General features: G+C 44.9%; 1 protein-coding gene across 9 annotated transcripts in view; it reads right to left on the reverse strand.

The window, feature by feature from the left end:
* LOC144605429 (neuron navigator 1-like) overlaps positions 1–17,451 on the reverse strand; it is a 602,839-nt gene that overhangs the window by 395,960 nt on the left and 189,428 nt on the right. For all 9 annotated transcript variants that reach the window (XM_078420673.1, XM_078420677.1, XM_078420676.1 and 6 more), the window contains one exon: positions 14,944–15,047. In XM_078420673.1, coding sequence (XP_078276799.1) covers positions 14,944–14,954 — 11 coding nt within the window. In that variant the 5' untranslated portion in view covers positions 14,955–15,047. The remainder of the gene's footprint in view (positions 1–14,943; positions 15,048–17,451) is intronic.

A 17,451-nucleotide genomic window follows, 5' to 3' on the forward strand; every position in this document is an offset into this window, starting at 1 on the left:
CAGCCAAGGTATCTAAAGGAGGCGCTGCCTCAAAAAGGCAGCAAGCATCATCAAAGACCCTCGCCACCCTGGCCATAGAGTCACAGACCCTCACCAATGAATCTATGTGCACCACGTTGCTATGGCAAAACAGTCAACGTAATCAAAGACCTTTCCCATCTCGGTCGCAGTCATAGAGTCATAGAGTGATACAGTGTGGAAACAGGCCCTTCGGCCCAACTTGCCCACACCGGCCAACATGTCCCAGCTACATTTTCGTCCAGCCTGCCTGCGCTTGGTCCATCTCCCTCCAAACCTCCCCTATCCATGTTCTCGTTTCACTCCTGCCATCAGGTAGAACGTACGGAGTCTGAAAACCATGACCTTCAGGCTCAAGAAAAGCTTCTTCCCAACAACCATCAGGCTCTTGAACATGACAAAACACAGACTGATTTATTCACAAAATGCTGGAGTAACTCAGCAGGTCAGGCAGCATCTCGGGAGAGAAGGAATGGGTGGCGTCTGAAGAAGGGTCTCGACCCGAAACGTCACCCATTCCTTCTCTCCCGAGATGCTGCCTGACCTGCTGAGTTACTCCAGCATTTTGTGAATAAATCGATTTGTACCAGCATCAGCAGTTATTTTCTTATAAAACACAGACTGAACTATGAACACCGGTCAGCCTAAGGACTTCAGGCTTTTTTGCACTGTTATTGGAGTCATTGATTTTTTGATTTTTATGCTGTTTATTACATGTTATCTTATGAGTATTGTGTTTACAGGCCAGTTATGCTGGTGCAAGTAAGAATTTCATTATTCCGTTGTCGGTAGATAATGGTGATTAAACTTTTTGACACTTGGCTATTGACAGAACCTGTCTGAAGATTCAGGTCTTGACCCAAAACATCACCCATTCCTTCTCTCCAGAGATGCTGACTGTCCTGCTGAGTTACTCCAGCTTTTTATGTCCATCCTCTTCTAGTTTGTTCACCAAAGTTTACCAAAGATTGTCTATTTAATCATTTAAAAATATACATAATTTATTAAAAAAAGTGATGAATAAACCAAATAAGAATTGCAATTAAGAACGTTTCTATGATATCAATTTTTTAATTTATTGGTCCCAGGTTGGTCCTTGTTGTAGGCGGATCATCAGAACCATAGAGGAGGGCAAATATATATCAGCTTCAGTCAGAGAAAGGTCTCGACCTGAAAGGCCACCCATCCTTTTTCTCCAGAGATCCTGCCTGACCTGCTGAGTTACTCCATTAGTATGTGCCTGTCTTCGGTATATGCCAGCATCTGCAGTTCCTTTCTCCGCATTCAAATGTGTGTCTTTGCTACTCCTGGGTAGTTCCCTGAAACAGAGGATAACTTGCTTCTACCCCGGTTCTTTGAATTTGGAGGAGGCAGATGAGGCCGGTGTAGGACCAAAAGACTTTACCTCAGGTGAGCCAGTTGATGCTTGAATGGACAAGTTGGAAACTAGGAAAGTAGTGAATTCCCTCCATCATTTACATGGGGCCACGTTTGGAAAGAGAATTTTTGAATACCCTTGAACTATTTCCTCTTCGACTTGCTCCAGTCTCTTCCTGTGGTATAGCACCGAAAAGTAGCTGTTTTGGGTTTTGGGTCTACAGACGATGTGTTCTGCAGATTAGGGGTGACTGAGTGTAATTAAGGCCTCGCTGCTGGCCTGCCCGAAGATAACGATGGTGGTTCACATATTCTGATGGTGGATTTAGTGGATCCGCCAGAGAGAGAGATGGTAATATCTGCACGGTGCTTTGATGTGCCTGCTGTAGGCATTAGAACCATAGTGGAGGGCATGCAGGACAGTGTTTGAAAGACCGCAAAACCAGGAGGCACCAAAGACTGCAGATGCTGGAATGTGAACAAGTTGCCGGAGGAACTCGGCAGGTTAGGCAACATTTGCGGTAGAAAATTGACAAGCGGCATTTCAAGTCGGGAGCCTTCTTCTAGAGTTGAGCTCGCAAGTCTTATCTTGAGATTCAAATGTGTTTTTCCTCTACTCGCCCAAACCTGTGTTGGTGTACTGGAGACAATGGCGAATGTCATCGCCAACGCCTGCAATGGTTCCTAATATATGGAACTGGTCCAAGGACTTATCATGGACCTTCATTAGTCATAGAGTCATAGAGTCCTCCAGCATGGAAAAAGGCCCTTCGCCCCAACTTGCCCACACCGGCCAACATGTCCCATCTATACTCGTCCCACCCGTCTGTGTTTGGTCCATATCCCTCTAAACCTGCTCTAAGCACGTACCTGTCTAATTGTTTCTTAAATGTTGGAATAATCCCTGACTCAACCGCCTCCTCTGGCAGTTTATTCCATACACCTACCACAATAGACAATAGACAATAGGTGCAGGAGGAGGCCATTCGGCCCTTCGAGCCAGCACCGCCATTCAATGTGATCATGGCTGATCATTCTCAATCAGTACCCCGTTCCTGCCTTCTCCTCATACCCCTGACTCCACTATCCTTAAGAGCTCTATCTAGCTCTCTCTTGAATGCATTCAGAGAATTGGCCACCACTGCCTTTTGAGGCAGAGAATTCCACAGATTCACAACTCTCTGACTGAAAAAGTTTTTCCTCATCTCCGGTCTAAATGGCCTACCCCTTATTCTTAAACTGTGGCCCCTGGTTCTGGACTCCCCCTTTATGTGAAACTGTTACTACTCAGATTCCTATTAAATCTTTCCCCCCCTCACCTTAAACCTACGTCCTCTGGTTCTCGATTCCCCTACTCTGGGCAAGAGACTCTGTGCGTCTACCCAATCTATTCCTCTCATGATTTTGTACAACTCTATAAGATCATTCCTCATCCTCCTGCGCTCCAGGAAGTGGGTCCTAGCCTGCTCAACCTCTCCTTATAGCTCAGGCCCTCGAGTCCTGGCAACATCCTCGTAAATCTTCTCTGCACCCTTTCCAGCTTGACAGCATCATTATTATTGGATAACACAGTACATTGGGGGCAGGATGGTAGTGGATCTTTATTTTGTGGATGTTGAGCTTAAGCCTAGATAGTTTGCAAGTCAGAAATGCAACCACCCACCAATATACTTGAATAAATCCAAGGCTATCTTGTAGTTAAACCAGGACATTTAACTCAATGATTCAGCTTTAGCCATGAACTTAGTTCCTTCAAGGCAGAAGATGTCTGTGGCCCAAAAGTAAACCCATCCCACCGCCCTGCCAAATGCTTGTTCGTATGTACGCGTAGCACACAAGTCAGGCGTTCATAGATTAGAGAGGACCTGCATTTCAACCAGGTCACCCCTCAGCCTTCTTTGCTTCAGGTGAAACAACCACAGCCTATCCAATCTTGCTCCGTAACTAAGTCCTCCAATCCAAACAAAATCTTGGAAAATCTCCTTGGCACTCTCGACAATGCAACTCCCTTCCCATTGTGTGGCGACCAGACCCGCTCTCTGTACTCCGAGACCAGCCTGAGATCAGGTCGGAGATAGACACAAAATGCTGGAGTAGCTCAGCGGGGCAGGCAGCATCTCCGGATAGAAGGAATGGGTGACTTTTTGGGTCGAGACCCTTCTTCGGATCAGGTCTGTCGAACCTACATCGCAAAATATTCATGGCAATTTGCCCAAATAAATTGGACTAAGAGTTCACTGGGAAATGCCAACAGCTCCTTCCCAAAGGACAACAATTATTCCTGTGAGCAACAGGAAGTCTGGAACTGAAGTACAAACCTACAAGCATACTCCTCGGTAGAAATCCGTCGGTGATTTCCCAGCGATGTTCCACATCGAGTCAACATCTGAGCATGACCCAGTTGAATTCCCCACCAGTTCCGTTGTGACCTTAAAGTTTGCACACAATGGCAACTGCATTGAGATGTGATCAAAGTAAACTGAGCACATAATCAGCAAAGCTACAAGGTTTTTAAAAGTAGTAATAAATAGCTTGTGACCTATTTAAAGACGAGAAAAAAGTCCCTTCATTTTACATTTTCCAGAAGAAACTCAATTGTGAAGACTGAAAGAGGCCCCCATTCATCTCCAAGGTTTAGACTTATTATTGACATGTGTATCGAGGTACAATCCAGTTTTTTTGCGCATGTTATCTAATCAGATCAAATAGCACGATACATAAACACTGTCTGAATCAGTCTGAAGAAGGGTCTCGACCCGAAACGTCACCCATTCCTTCTTTCCTGAGATGCTGCCTGACCTGCTGAGTTACTCCAGCATTTTGTGATACCTTCGACACATAAACACAATCAAGTCAAACGCATGTACAACAGATAGAGCAAAGGGGAAGATGCAGAGTGCAAAATGTTGCTCCGAGCCTTGTGGAGCACCAGTGTCACGGACATAGCCCAATGCCCGCAATCGGGGCGGCAAGGTGGCGCAGTGGTAGGGTTGCTGCCTTACAGTGCTTGCAGCGCTGGAGACCCGGGTTTGATCCCGACTGCGGGTGCTGTCTGTACGGAGTCTGTACGCTCTCCCTCTGATCACATGGGTTTTCTCCGAGATCTTCGGTTTCCTCCCACACTCCAAAGACGTACAGATTTGTAGGTTAATTGGCTTGGTGTATGTGTAAATTATCCCTGGCGCGTGAAGGATAGTGTTAGTGTACGGAGGTCGGCATGGACTCAGTGGGCCGAAGGGCCTGTTTCTGCACTGCATCTCTAAAACTAAAACTAAATGGGGCAGAGGTGAATCGGATGGTACTCGAGCTTATGGAAGGACCATTCAGAAGCCTGGTAACAGAGGGGAAGAAGCGGCTCCAGAGTGTGGTGGTGCACACTTTCAAAGTGTTTCTATCTTCCGTCGGATGGCAGAGGGGAGAGGAAGGAATGAGTCCACCAGTTCTCTGCTTTTCTATTGTCAACTTACTTTTGTGGCTCTACCCAAATAAATCACATTCTCTGATGTTTAACACGAATTGGCTCTCAATTCTAAAACATTGTTCTTGTTTTTTTTAGCCTTTTCTGCACCTTCACTCCCCCTGAGCATCTTATCTCACACATTCTAAATACTTCAGCCAATTCTTACACACCAAATCATTGTCTTTATAAATCAAAACCATACTAAGGATTTTTCGGAAGACAGTTTATATCCGGTACTGACCTTAACACAAAATCAAATTTAGACACTTGCTTTTGGCATCTCATTCAGTTCAGTTTAGCTTATTATCGTCACGTGTACTGAGGTATAGTGAAAGGCGTTTTGTTGCATGCTGACCAGTCAGTGAAAGGACCAGATATGATTCAGATAGGAGTTTGAAGAAGGTGCTCGACCCAAAACGTCAACCATTGCTTCTCTCCAGAGATGCTGCCTGTCCCGTTGAGTTGCTCCAGCATTTCATATCTATCTTGGTGCCACATAGCATTAGAGGTACTGCCTTACAGAGTCAGAGGCCCGGGTTTGATCCTGATAAAGGGCGAGATTTTCGGTTTCCTTGCACTCTCCGAAGATGCCCGGGTTTGTAGGTTAATTGGCTTAGTATTAATGTAAAATTGTCCCTCGTGTGTGTAGGGTAGTGTTAATATGCGGGGATCGCTGGTCGGCGCGGACTCGGAAAAGAGCCGAAGTTCCAGCTTCTTCGCTGTATCTCTAAACTAAACTAATCAAGCCGTCCACAGTGTACAGATTTAGGATAAAGGGCACAACATTTAGTGCAAGATAAAGTCCAATAAAGTCTGTTTAAAGATAGCTCAAAGGTCTCCAATGAGGTAAATGTAAGGTCAGGGCTGCACTCTAGAGGGTGAGAGGACAGTTCAGTTGTCTTATAACAGCTGCGAAGAAACTATCCCTCATTTCAGTTGCTAACTGGCACAGTCTCGTTACATTTACAGCAATACTTAAATAAATAACGGTTTTGTTGTCCAACATTAGCATGCAAGCACGTGGGTTGAATTAATAAAATAAAATCAGAGCTCAATGATTTTCTCATACTCTCCCATCAAGTGATTAAGAGGTGATTTGTTTGAAGTTTTTAATGCATTAAGGGGAATTGTTAGGGTGGTGGAACTATTCCCGCTGTTTGGGGAGTTTCAGACTAGAGGGGCACAGATTGAAAATTGGAGCCAGACTTTGCAAGACTGAATTCACAAACAGCTTCCACATGCAGAGTGCTGAAAGTCTGGAACTGGTCCACAAATGGCAATTGGTGTTAATTTCAGATCTAAAATCAATAGATAAATGTCAACCAAAGATTTAAAAGGATATTAGGAAATGAGAGATACATGAAATTAGGTCACAGATCTGCCATGATCACATTAAAGGAGCCTGTGAGATTAACAGAAGCACACATGTGCTTTCCTGCTGTTTGAAACATTGGTTTATTGATGAGAAGTTACTTATCGTAAAGTAATATATATTTTTAATGTTATAGTGATAAGGAACATCCGTCACAAATAACTTCATTCCATTGGATTAACTTCATATTATAAATGAAAATGAAGCAGACAGATTCAAAACAACTCACTGTGAAACCTTTCTCGGTTGCTTTGTGCAATTTAAACATAACATTTCTAGATAACTACGAGACATTGAGGCTAACCAAAACTAGTCTTAGAATCAAATGCACCTGAAATTACCCGAGAGTGCGGCAATGACCTCCTGGGCCTGCCAATGGCCCCGTGTGCCAGTAAATGTAGATGCTGCTCGGAGTGAAGGGAAGAGAAGCTTCAGCAACAAGAGAGTTGGACAACCATTCCCATCTTTGGGCATCCCAAGCGTAGAGGAGTGGGTAGAGCAGAGGATGTCCTGGTTGGTTTGCTCCTGGGCCTGGCCAAGCTAGACATTCGTGAGTCATGGCGCCACGCGCCAAGCGGCTCCGCCCGAGATGACTCCTGGACTCCTTTTCCGGGCTTTACGTCCGTGCCTGATGTCCCTTGAAAAGGAATACCTGAGGGGATTTCCAGGGCCGCTGGGCACCACGGGGGATGAATGCATTGGATTGTAATATAGTTATTTAATATTTAGTATTCGGAGTACTTGGTCACTTTGTATTATGGTGGTGGGTGTGGATGTGGTGGTACTTTGTTTTGTAAATATTATTATTGTAAATAATCTAATACATTTGTTGTTTATATAAAAGAGCAGGAGAGTGCTGGTAGCGTGGGGAAGGACTGGTCGATTGGCAAAGCATCGAATGTTTGGTTAGTCTCGGCACTGTGGCGCGCGGCGGCAGACGGCTCTCGGGAAGCGCCGCGGAGACGAACGACCGGGGGCCAAGCAATCCGGCAAACGGGCCACCGAGAACAACGAGGGACCCGGCTGGGGAGGGGGGGGGGGGCGCTGCCGAGAACAAAGAGCGTCCTGGCAGCTGGCAGAGCTGATGCCTCACAGCGACAGCCACCCAGGTTCGATCCTGCCCTCGGGTGCTGTCTGTGTGGAGTTTGCATGTTTTCCCTGTGACCTCATGGGTTTCCTCCCACATCCCAAAGACGTGGGGGTTTGTAGGTTGATTGACTTCTGTCAATTACCCAAAGTGTGTGGCAAGTGGGTGCTAGAGTGGGACTACATAGAACCACCGTGAACTATGGGTAATCCAAAGGTTCAAATGTTCAAAGGGCAGTTTATTGCCACCTGTACCAATTAAGGTACTGTGCAACTCGAATTACCATTCAGCCATACTAAAAAAAGCAACAAGACACACAACTACATCAAAGTTAACATACTCATCCACCACAGCTGATTCCCCACATTCCTCACTATGATGAAAGGCAATGAAGTCCAATCCTCTTCCCTTTTTATTTTCCCGCGGTCGGGGCAGTCGAGCCGTCCGCAGTCGGGGCGATGGAACCTCCCGCAGCCGGTGATCGAAGCTCCCACATCAGGGATCGCAAGCTCCACGATGTTGAATTCTGCAGGCTCCCGCAGTTGGAGATCCGAGGTCGATCCCTGGCAAAGGGGCCGCCAGCTCCACGTTGTTAAAGTCAAGTCAAGTCGTCAATTTTATTTGTATAGCACATTTAAAAACAACCCACGTTGACCAAAGTGCTGTACATCTGATTAGGTTCCAATGGAAAAAAAATGAAACATACAGTAGCACGCAAACAGTTCACAGCGCCTCCTCAATGAGCCTCAAACGCTAGGGTTTAAAGGTTTAAAGGTCGCAGGATCCCGCGGATGGAGCTCCCCAGGAGACGCCGCCAGCTCCTGGATGTTCGGCCGTGGCGCGGACGGAGATACGACACGGGAAAAAACATCGCATCTCCGTCGAGGTAAGAGATTTTAAAAAGTTTCCCCCAACCCCCTCCCCTCTCCCCACATAAAACAATCTAAAGAATACTAAAACATACATTTAACACGTACTTAAAAAAACAGCAAAGAAAGGACAAGACAGACTGGATGGTCGGAGTGGACTCGGCGGGCCAAAGGGCCTGTTTCCACGCTGTGTCTCTAAGTACTAAGTAAGTACACTCTGTCTCTCTACCTGCTTCAGGATGCTTAAGAGCTAACACTGTAACCAATCCTTGACTATAATTTTTTTGGAATACTCCTGTTAATTGCCTTGGAATGATTTTATCGATCTTCTGCCATGTAAGGGGCGGCACAGTGGCACAACGGTAAAGTTGCTGCCTTACACGCCAGAGACCCGGGTTCCATCCGGACAACGTGTGCTGCCTCTTTGGGGTTCCTACGTTCTTCCTGTGGCCGCGTGGATTTTCTCCGGTTGCTTCAGTTTCCTCCCACATTCCAAAGACGTGCAGGTCTCATAGGTTAATTGGCCTCTCTAAATTGCCCCTAGTGTGTAGGATGCAAAACTGGGATAACATGGAACTGGCGTGTGGGTGATCGATGGTTATCGCTGAATCCGTGGGCCAAAGGGCCTGTTTCCATGCTGCACTTCAAAACTAAAATAAACGCAAAAATTGGTTCTTGTTATTCTTGAAAATATCTGATTTTGCTTTCAACAAGTAAGTGAAACCGATTTGCAAATGCAGCAATAACTGATGTGGTGTTGCTTGTACACGAGTATAAATCTACCTTACAAATTGGGCCAAATGGTCTTACTTTTCATGTACTCCTGAAGCCAGTACAGCCATTACTAACTCTAAAGAAAGGATATCCTGTTGATACCTCTACCTCCGTAAATTGTGCTGGACTGTCAAAGAGTCTATAGGCATTGCGCTTTCAGTCGCTTCAATGAAAGCACACAAAAACCTTACAAAAAAATACTGTTTTCCATTACAGTCTTTTCATTGTTTGCCAAAACCTATTCCTCCAGAGCACAATCCTTTGGAGAAATTGCAAGTGTTAAACCTACACTTCCCAGTTGTAATGTCCCCATGCCCAACGGCATTAGTGATTGAGTACCGAAGCCCTTTACAGGAGAACAAATTCCATTTATGGTTTTGATCTTCCTGTCAGTAAAAATCCAATATGAGCATATTGAGAAGTTCACTCCCTTGAGTCCACATCAAAACCAAGCAAGAACAATTCAGATCTGACCATAACTTTAACTTGGCATTCCTGTCACCCCTTGCACTTTCCCTCTTACCAATAATTTATCTACCTCTGCCTTGAAACATTTTCTCTGCTTCTACCATACTTCCAGGAAAAGAAATGCAAAGAATTATAACGCTCGAAGGGTAAATAAATCCACTCATCTCTGTCTTCATGTTTGACTCTGTATTTCTAAACAGTGACTCCTAGTTCTCGACACAATAAGCTCAGCGGATCAAGGAGCACCTCGGGAGGGATTCCTCCGGCACTTTGTGTTTTTTTCTCCTGATTCTGGCATCTGCAGTTCCTCGTGCCATACCTAGTTCTCGGTACCCTCACAAGAGGAAGCATTCTCTCCAAATCCTCAACATCAAACCCTTCCTGGTTTTGTCTGCCTCAATCAAGTCCTGTCCCACTCTTCAAAACTCATCTGACACCAACATAGTCCAATTTTTTAAATATGACATTCTGGCCCTTCCAGATCTTAGTCTGGTAAACCTTCTAGGAAGTATCTTCTGCTTTAACTCCTGGTCTATGTTCCAACCATCTGTCTATCAAACACCTCCTTGCCTGTGCCCTGCCACTCTTTGTCTTACCCCCCTCCTCCTCACCACCCCCCCCCCCCCCCCGGTCCTCCCAACAGTCAGTCTGATGAGGCGCCCTGACCCAAAACAACACCTATTCATGTTCTCCAGAGATGCTGCCTGACCCGCTGAGTTACTCCGGCACTTTGTATTCTTAAATATTGACTTGGCGTGTTTTCATCGATGAATGATCTAAAAGGAATTCCTTTTATCAACAACGAGCCCATCAGCCAATTCTATCAAAACAAAACACCGTCTGGGAGTGCTGGCCATTATATTTATCACATCATTATTAAGATGCTTAAGCCCACAATCAATTGACTCATTGGAAATGGAGACACAATTCTGTCTGCATGAAGAGGGGTCCCGACCCAAAAAGTCATCCGTCCATTCTCTCCACAAGTGTTGCCTGACCCGTTGAGTTCCTCCAGCACTTTGTGTTTTGACTCACAGGAAATGATGACTCTGCTGAGCGAAGTCACCAAAGATTTGTTCCCAGTCATAGTTCAATGCCAACTGATGAGTAATCTCATGATCTGCTGATCTTCACGCATTCAAAATGTCAGTGCGGCTACGTTTTTCTAAAATATCCCACACTCTTCAGAAGAGATTCTGTGCAATGGGACAAGGCTTGGGAAACACAAGCCACAGCCAAAATTCACGGGTCAGACAAGCCCTGAGAAACACATTCTTCCAAGTAGAAGATATTTGGAGTTATATGGCTTTCCCTCCTTTTCTTCAGGCATTTGAGTAGGACTAAGAAAAGCACTGGATAAATCATGTTAAAAGTAACCTGTCTTGTGAATGACCAAAGAGTACAGAACCAAGAACATTGAAGTGAAGTGAAATGAACACAGTGAGCCCTTGTTATAAACGTTCCATGGGGTGAGAGGTGATGGAGAGGTGATGTTTCGGGTCGGGAGCCTTCTTCAGATATTGGAATGAATTCACCTGTTTCCACCATTGCTTCTGGGTGGACGGATCGGAATTTAGTAACACCCAAATAAGGCTGTAAAAAATAATAATGGGAACTGAGGGTGCTGGAGCAACTCTTCTTTGACCACAAAGATAGACACACAATGCTGGAGTAACTCAACGGGGCCGGCAGCATCTCTGGAGAGAAGAAATGGACGACGCTTGGGGTCGAGACCCTTCTTCAGAGCACCCTCGCTACCCATATGCTGACCTGACACTGGAATAATGTATAGTGAATGTTTGACATTCTTACACACAGAATGATGAATTGAGAAAGCCTGAGGGGTGATGTTACCCTGCACCGATAGTTACTGAATACCTAAATGGCCTCCATTCCGGGGAATCTGGCTGTGATATTAAAATGCAAGAGGTCGAGAGGTAGACACGAAAACTACCACACTGAGCTATTGATTTGCAACTGGTGCCGTCGGGCTTTTTCATGAGATTGATGCACCTCACCCTTGGTTGAGCGTGCACTCTGCTTCCCTTGATCTTGGACTTTAATGAGATGAGACAGCTTTCACTGGAGTAGGTAGCGCTGGTTTCCTTTGTAGCCATCCACCCGTTTCTCCCGGCCTTTGGAAGCAGCAGTGGGTTACATAAAATAAATAAATCGCAGCTACTGTTGGGGTTGAACGGCCCGCTCTGCATGTGGCTTCCAGTCGGGAACTGCTTCAAAAGCAGCCGGTCAGAGATACTGTTACAACATTGTGATTAGCTTCTCCAGCACACATCCCCGCTGAGCTGCGGCTCCCTCACCGTACAGCTAAGATCAGTGAGTGAGTACCAGTGCTCGCTGCCAAACCACACACACCAAGTATTTCATTGCGCAACGAAGCCTGGTCTGGGCAGATGTGTGCTCAGAGGTACAAGGACTTGCCAAGCCAGAAAAGCTTTCAACGACATGCAAAAGCCCGACGAGGAACAATCTGGCCTCCAGCTCATAATGAGGTTCACAACCACAAATGGAGCTCAGCATTTTATCCCGACGCTTGTTCCATCCTCAGGAGACCTTACACAACACACTCCCCAGCGAGGAGTCATTTGTTGGTCAAGAGGCAACTAACAAGCACAAGTCATTAAGCAAGCAACTTTTGGCAAGGCTTCCACGCAAATGACTCAACGAGAAGAACAATTTCTCATAAGATATTTTCTGACACTGTGTAGACACAAAATGCTGGAGTAACTCAGCGGGTCAGGCAGCATCTCAGGAGAGACCCGAAACGTCACCCATTCTTTCTCTCCTGAGATGCTGCCTGATCCGCTGAGTTACTCCAGCATTTTGTGTCTACCTTCGATTAAACTTCAGCATCTGCAGTTATTTTCCTACACTTCTGACACTGTGTTGGAGTCTGTGTTATAGTCTGTGTAATAGACAAATGATTCACACCACTCTGCTCATAGTCTACTCAGAACTATACTCTTCAGTAGTATTGACTATTGGGCAATGATCCTAATCTTAATCATTAAAACAGTAATATCCTGCCAATTATTCCCTCGTCAATTAAAATTTGGTCATATACATAACAGTTTTGTGGATTAATTGGGCAGGAAATTATCAAGATGGCATATGTTGTAACTACAGAAAGAATAAAATGAATAAATTATTTAGTGCCATGTTTTCCGTGGGGTTAGAGAGTTCATGAAGGTTTTAAGCCCAGCTATTGTGAACTATACAAATCCATGCCCTATGGCTCAACTTAACAACTCCACGAACATGAGTTTAGCTTTATTATTATAGTCGCGCGCACCGAGGTACAATGAAAAGCTTTGTTTCGTATACTATCCAAACAGATCAGATATACCATGTGTAGGAAGGAACTGCAGATGCTGGTTTACACTGAAGATAGGAACAAAATGCTGGAGTAACTCAGCAGGTCAGGCAGCATCTTGATTAGTACAGGTGTCAGAGGTTATGGGGAGAGGGCAGGGGAATGGGGTTAGGAGGGAGAGATAGATCAGCCATGATTGAATGGCGTAGTAGACTTGATGGGCTGAACGGCCTAATTCCACTCTTATTCCTTATGACCTTATGATCTCTGGAGAAAAGGAATAGGTGACGTTTCAAGTCGAGTCCCTTCAACAGACTGTGAGTCAGGGAGAGGTATGTGATGGTACAGAATATAATTCTCAGCATTGTAGCACAACAGTTCCATAGACAAAGTAGAGTATCTGCAATGGGGTAGAGGTGAATCGGACAGAACCCTCACTTATGGAAGGAGTGTTCAGAAGCCTGATAGCAGAGGGAAATTATATCAATTTAGTGATCAACTGGCCTTGGAAATAGTGCAAGGCTACTTTCTGAATGTAATTGAAGGCAGGCCCTCTTTGTGGTTTACAGCGGTCGATGTTATTTAGAAGACCATGAACTCAGTGGAATTTTTAGTCTTCCAACACTTCATTCATTAATTGGCCCACGGCTCTGATGGAAACCTGGAGGCAGTTGGCCAACCATCTACTCTTAAAAGACTCCCCTCACTCCATAAGCACCTATCACTTGCCAGGCTTTGTCCTGTCCCTCCTCTCTTCCAGCTTTCTCCCCCACCCCCGCACCACACAGTCCGAAGGCAGGCAAATATAACGAACGTTATAATTAGTGGCGAGAAAAAGGCTCCAAAGTAAAATACCAATAATTCAGTATCTGATTGCACAGAAACCCTGAAAATTTGGCATCAGGTTAACTCGGTTTCAAGTTTAGTTTAGTTTAGAGATACAGTGCGGAAACAGGCTCTTCGGCCCACCGAGCCCGCACCAACCAGAGATCCCCACACTATCCTGCACACACTAGGGACAATTTACATTTACACCAAGCCAATGAACCTACAAACCTCTACATCTTCGGAGTGTGGGAGGAAACTGAAGATCTCAGAGAAAACCCACGCAGGTCACGGGGAGGACGTACAAACTCCGTACAGACGGCACCCGTAGGCGGGATCGTACCCGGGTCTCTGGTGTTATAATGGAGCCACTCTCTGCTGCGCGACCGTGCTGCCCTTTTACACCACAGTGTAAGATGAGGGTCTTGAGGGCAAAGCCAGGGGGGATGGAGTGCATATGAGAGCCGAGGAACACCAGGGCTCAATAGGTGGGTAGTTTTCTGAAGAAAGATCCGAACCCAAAAACGTTATTTGCCCTTTTTCCCCCACAGATGCTGCCTGAGCTGCTGAGTTCCCCCAGCACTTTTTAAATTTGATAAGGATCACTCTAACCTAACTATTCCTGCATTGTAGTTATTTGACAGTTAGCTGCTGTCCACTTTGTAATCAATGAATTAAAATGTCAGCACAGTTGAAGAAATCATTAACTCTATCACACAATCACTCAAATCAACCTCCTTCCCATTGACTCCATCTACACTTCATGCTGCATCGGCAAGGCTACCAGCATAAATAAGGACCAGTCTCACCCCGGTCACTCCCTCTTCTCCCTTCTCCCATCAGGCAAGAGGTACAGAGTTTGTAAAATGCACACCTCAAGATTCAGGGACAGTTTTTTTCCCAGCTGTCGTCAGGCAACTGAACCATCCTCTCACCATCTACAGTGTTGGTCCTGACCTCCCATTTACCTCATTGGAGACCTTTGAACTATATGTAATCATCTTGAACAAAATGTTGTACCCTTTATCTTTTATCTGTACACTGTGGACAGTTTGAATGTAATCACGGATAATTTTTCTTTGACTGGTTGGCGCGCAACAAAAAGCTTTTCACTGTACCTCGGTACACGTGACAATAATGAACTAGAGTAAACATATGCCTACATATATCTGAAATACACATATATTTTGATGGAAGTACTGTGTTTACAAGAACATCCATCAACACAATAGGCTTGAGCTGTTCCTTTGGCCTCTTTGGGTTACTGAGAACCTTAAGAACAGTTTATCATGAATCTATGAAAATTTAGTGGCACATAAATTTTAAATACGGTGAGGTTATGAGTATCAGAGTGGCACTAACCTAGACTGCATGATGAGGGCTTCTTGAGGACGAAGGAAGTGTTAGTCAAATTTCCTTGCCAGATCTTGGATTGACGATAGCCATTAATGTGCAATTGCCTCGGTCTAGAAATAAAGGAAATAAACGTTACACTCATAATTTAAAATTTAATACAATTCCAAAAAATCTTAAAATAGTACCATTTCCTTCACTTAATGACTTGAGATTTACAAAATAAAGACAATCCTTACACAATCTACAATTTAAATGAAGACAGTTAAAACAAATTTGCAAATCCCAATTATTTCTTAACATTACCTTAAACATTTGTATTTGTGATATGATATATTGTGAACACATCAGCTGCAAAGGGGTGTCCAGGGAGGGTGGGTGAGGGTTATTTTTGTTGTTATATATAAAGAACAAAATGGAGGGGAACGTAATGCATTACGTTTTTCGTATTGTATCTTTCCTTCAATAAAAATAATTTTATTTTTTTAAAAACATTACCTTAAACATTAATCTTTAACATTCTGAAATCCATTTTTTATGTCATTGATGGAACATGCAGAGGCTTGAAAGCACACACTACCAGACTCAGGAACAGCTTATTTCCCACTGATATCAGAGTTCGGAACGATCCTTCCATAAGCTAGGGTGTCGCCTGATTCTCCTCTACCCTATTGAGGATGTTGGACTTTGTCTCTGGAACTGTTGCGCTACAATGCTGAGAACTATATTCTGCACTAGAAGGTGGACACAAAATGCTAGGTAACTCAGCGGATCAGGCAGCATCTCGGGAGAGAAGGAATGGGTGACGTTTCAGGTCGAGACCCTTCTTCAGTCTGAAGAAGGGTCTCGACCCGAAACGATCAGTCTGAAGAAGGGTCTCGACCCCGAAACGTCACCCATTCCTTCTCTCCCAAGATGCTGCCTGACCTGCTGAGTTACTCCAGCATTTTGTGTCTACCTTTGATTTAGACCAGCATCTGCAGTTTTTTTCCTACATATATTCTGCAATCTGTATCTTTCCCTTCACTCTCTGTCTGAAGAAGGGTCTTGACCCAAAACGTCATCCATTTCTTCTCCCCAGAGATGCTGTCTGTCCCGCTGAGTTACTCCAGCATTTTGTGTCTACCACTACTCTACCTATTGTACTTGAATCAGGCTTGATTGTATTCAAGGATAGTATTATTTGGCTTGATGAGATAACATTCAAAACAAAGCTTATCACTGTACCCCAGCACACATGACAACAATAAATCTAAATAAACAAAATGTCTAACACATTCAATCATTGGGGAAAGAGAAAGATTTTCACTTGCACACACAAGATAATTCATCTGACAAACTGCCAGGGGCTATGCTAGCATGGTTAAATGCTAACAGCAGCCAGTTTTTTGCCAATACTGAATAGATAGTATGGCAGAGTCCCAGGAATAGACCAGTAAAAATGAAAGCAATCAACCCGCAAATTATAGGCATAAGTCTTTGGGCAAAAAGCTGAGCAATGCAGTAACTGATCCCTTCCATGCGAACTGCTGGGAATAGCTACTCCAAGCCATCTTTAGGGGCAGCACAGCGGTAGAAATGCTGTCTCGGCGCCAGGGACCCGGGCTCAATCCTGATTACGGGTGCTGTCTGTATGGAGTTTGTACATTCTCCATGTGACTGTATGCGTTTCCTCCGGGTGCTCCGGTTTCCTCCCACATTCCAAAGACGTGCAGGTTTGTAGACTAATTGGCTTCAGTAAGTTGTCCCCAGTGTGTAGGATAGAATTAGTGTACGGGTGATTGTGGACGGTGTGGAATCTGTGGGCCGAAGGGCCTGTTTCCACACTGTATCTCTAAACTAAACCAAGTGTAAGGATAGAGGTAGCGAGCTGGTACTGACAACGTCACACATGCATAGAGCCGTTTATCTACATAGAAATGGCTCTGACCTGCACTTGGCTTGCTGCTCAATAAAAACTTGTAATGTTAATTTTCACGATCATTGCCAAATAGGTGCTACTCGGTAGTAATACATATAACAGTGCACTGTAACAGTGCATGAGGTCATGGACAGATAGGTTAGACTGGAGTGGACGTAAAGTTAAAGTGGCCAGCAACAGGAAACTAGGGTCAGCCCAATGGACTGAACATAGAGTGACTGGTAAAGATAGACACAAGGTGCAGGAGTAACTCATTGGGTCAGGCAGCATCTCTGAAGAAAAGGAATAGATTTTTAGATTTAGAGATACAGCGCGGAAACAGGCCCTTCGGCCCACCGAGTCCGCGCCGCCCAGCGATCCCCACACATTAACACTATCCTACACACACTAGGGACAATTTTTACATTTACCCAGTCAATTAACCTACATACCTGTACGTCTTTGGAGTGTGGGAGAAAATCTCGGAGAAAACCCACGCAGGTCACGGGGAGAACATACAAACTCCGTACAGACAGCGCCCGTAGTCAGGATCGAACCTGAGTCTCCGGCGCTGCATTCGCTGTAAGGCAGCAACTCTACCGCTGCGCCACCCAATA

Source organism: Rhinoraja longicauda, chromosome 24, assembly GCF_053455715.1.
Source record: "Rhinoraja longicauda isolate Sanriku21f chromosome 24, sRhiLon1.1, whole genome shotgun sequence".
In the NCBI taxonomy this organism is placed as follows: domain Eukaryota; kingdom Metazoa; phylum Chordata; class Chondrichthyes; order Rajiformes; family Arhynchobatidae; genus Rhinoraja; species Rhinoraja longicauda.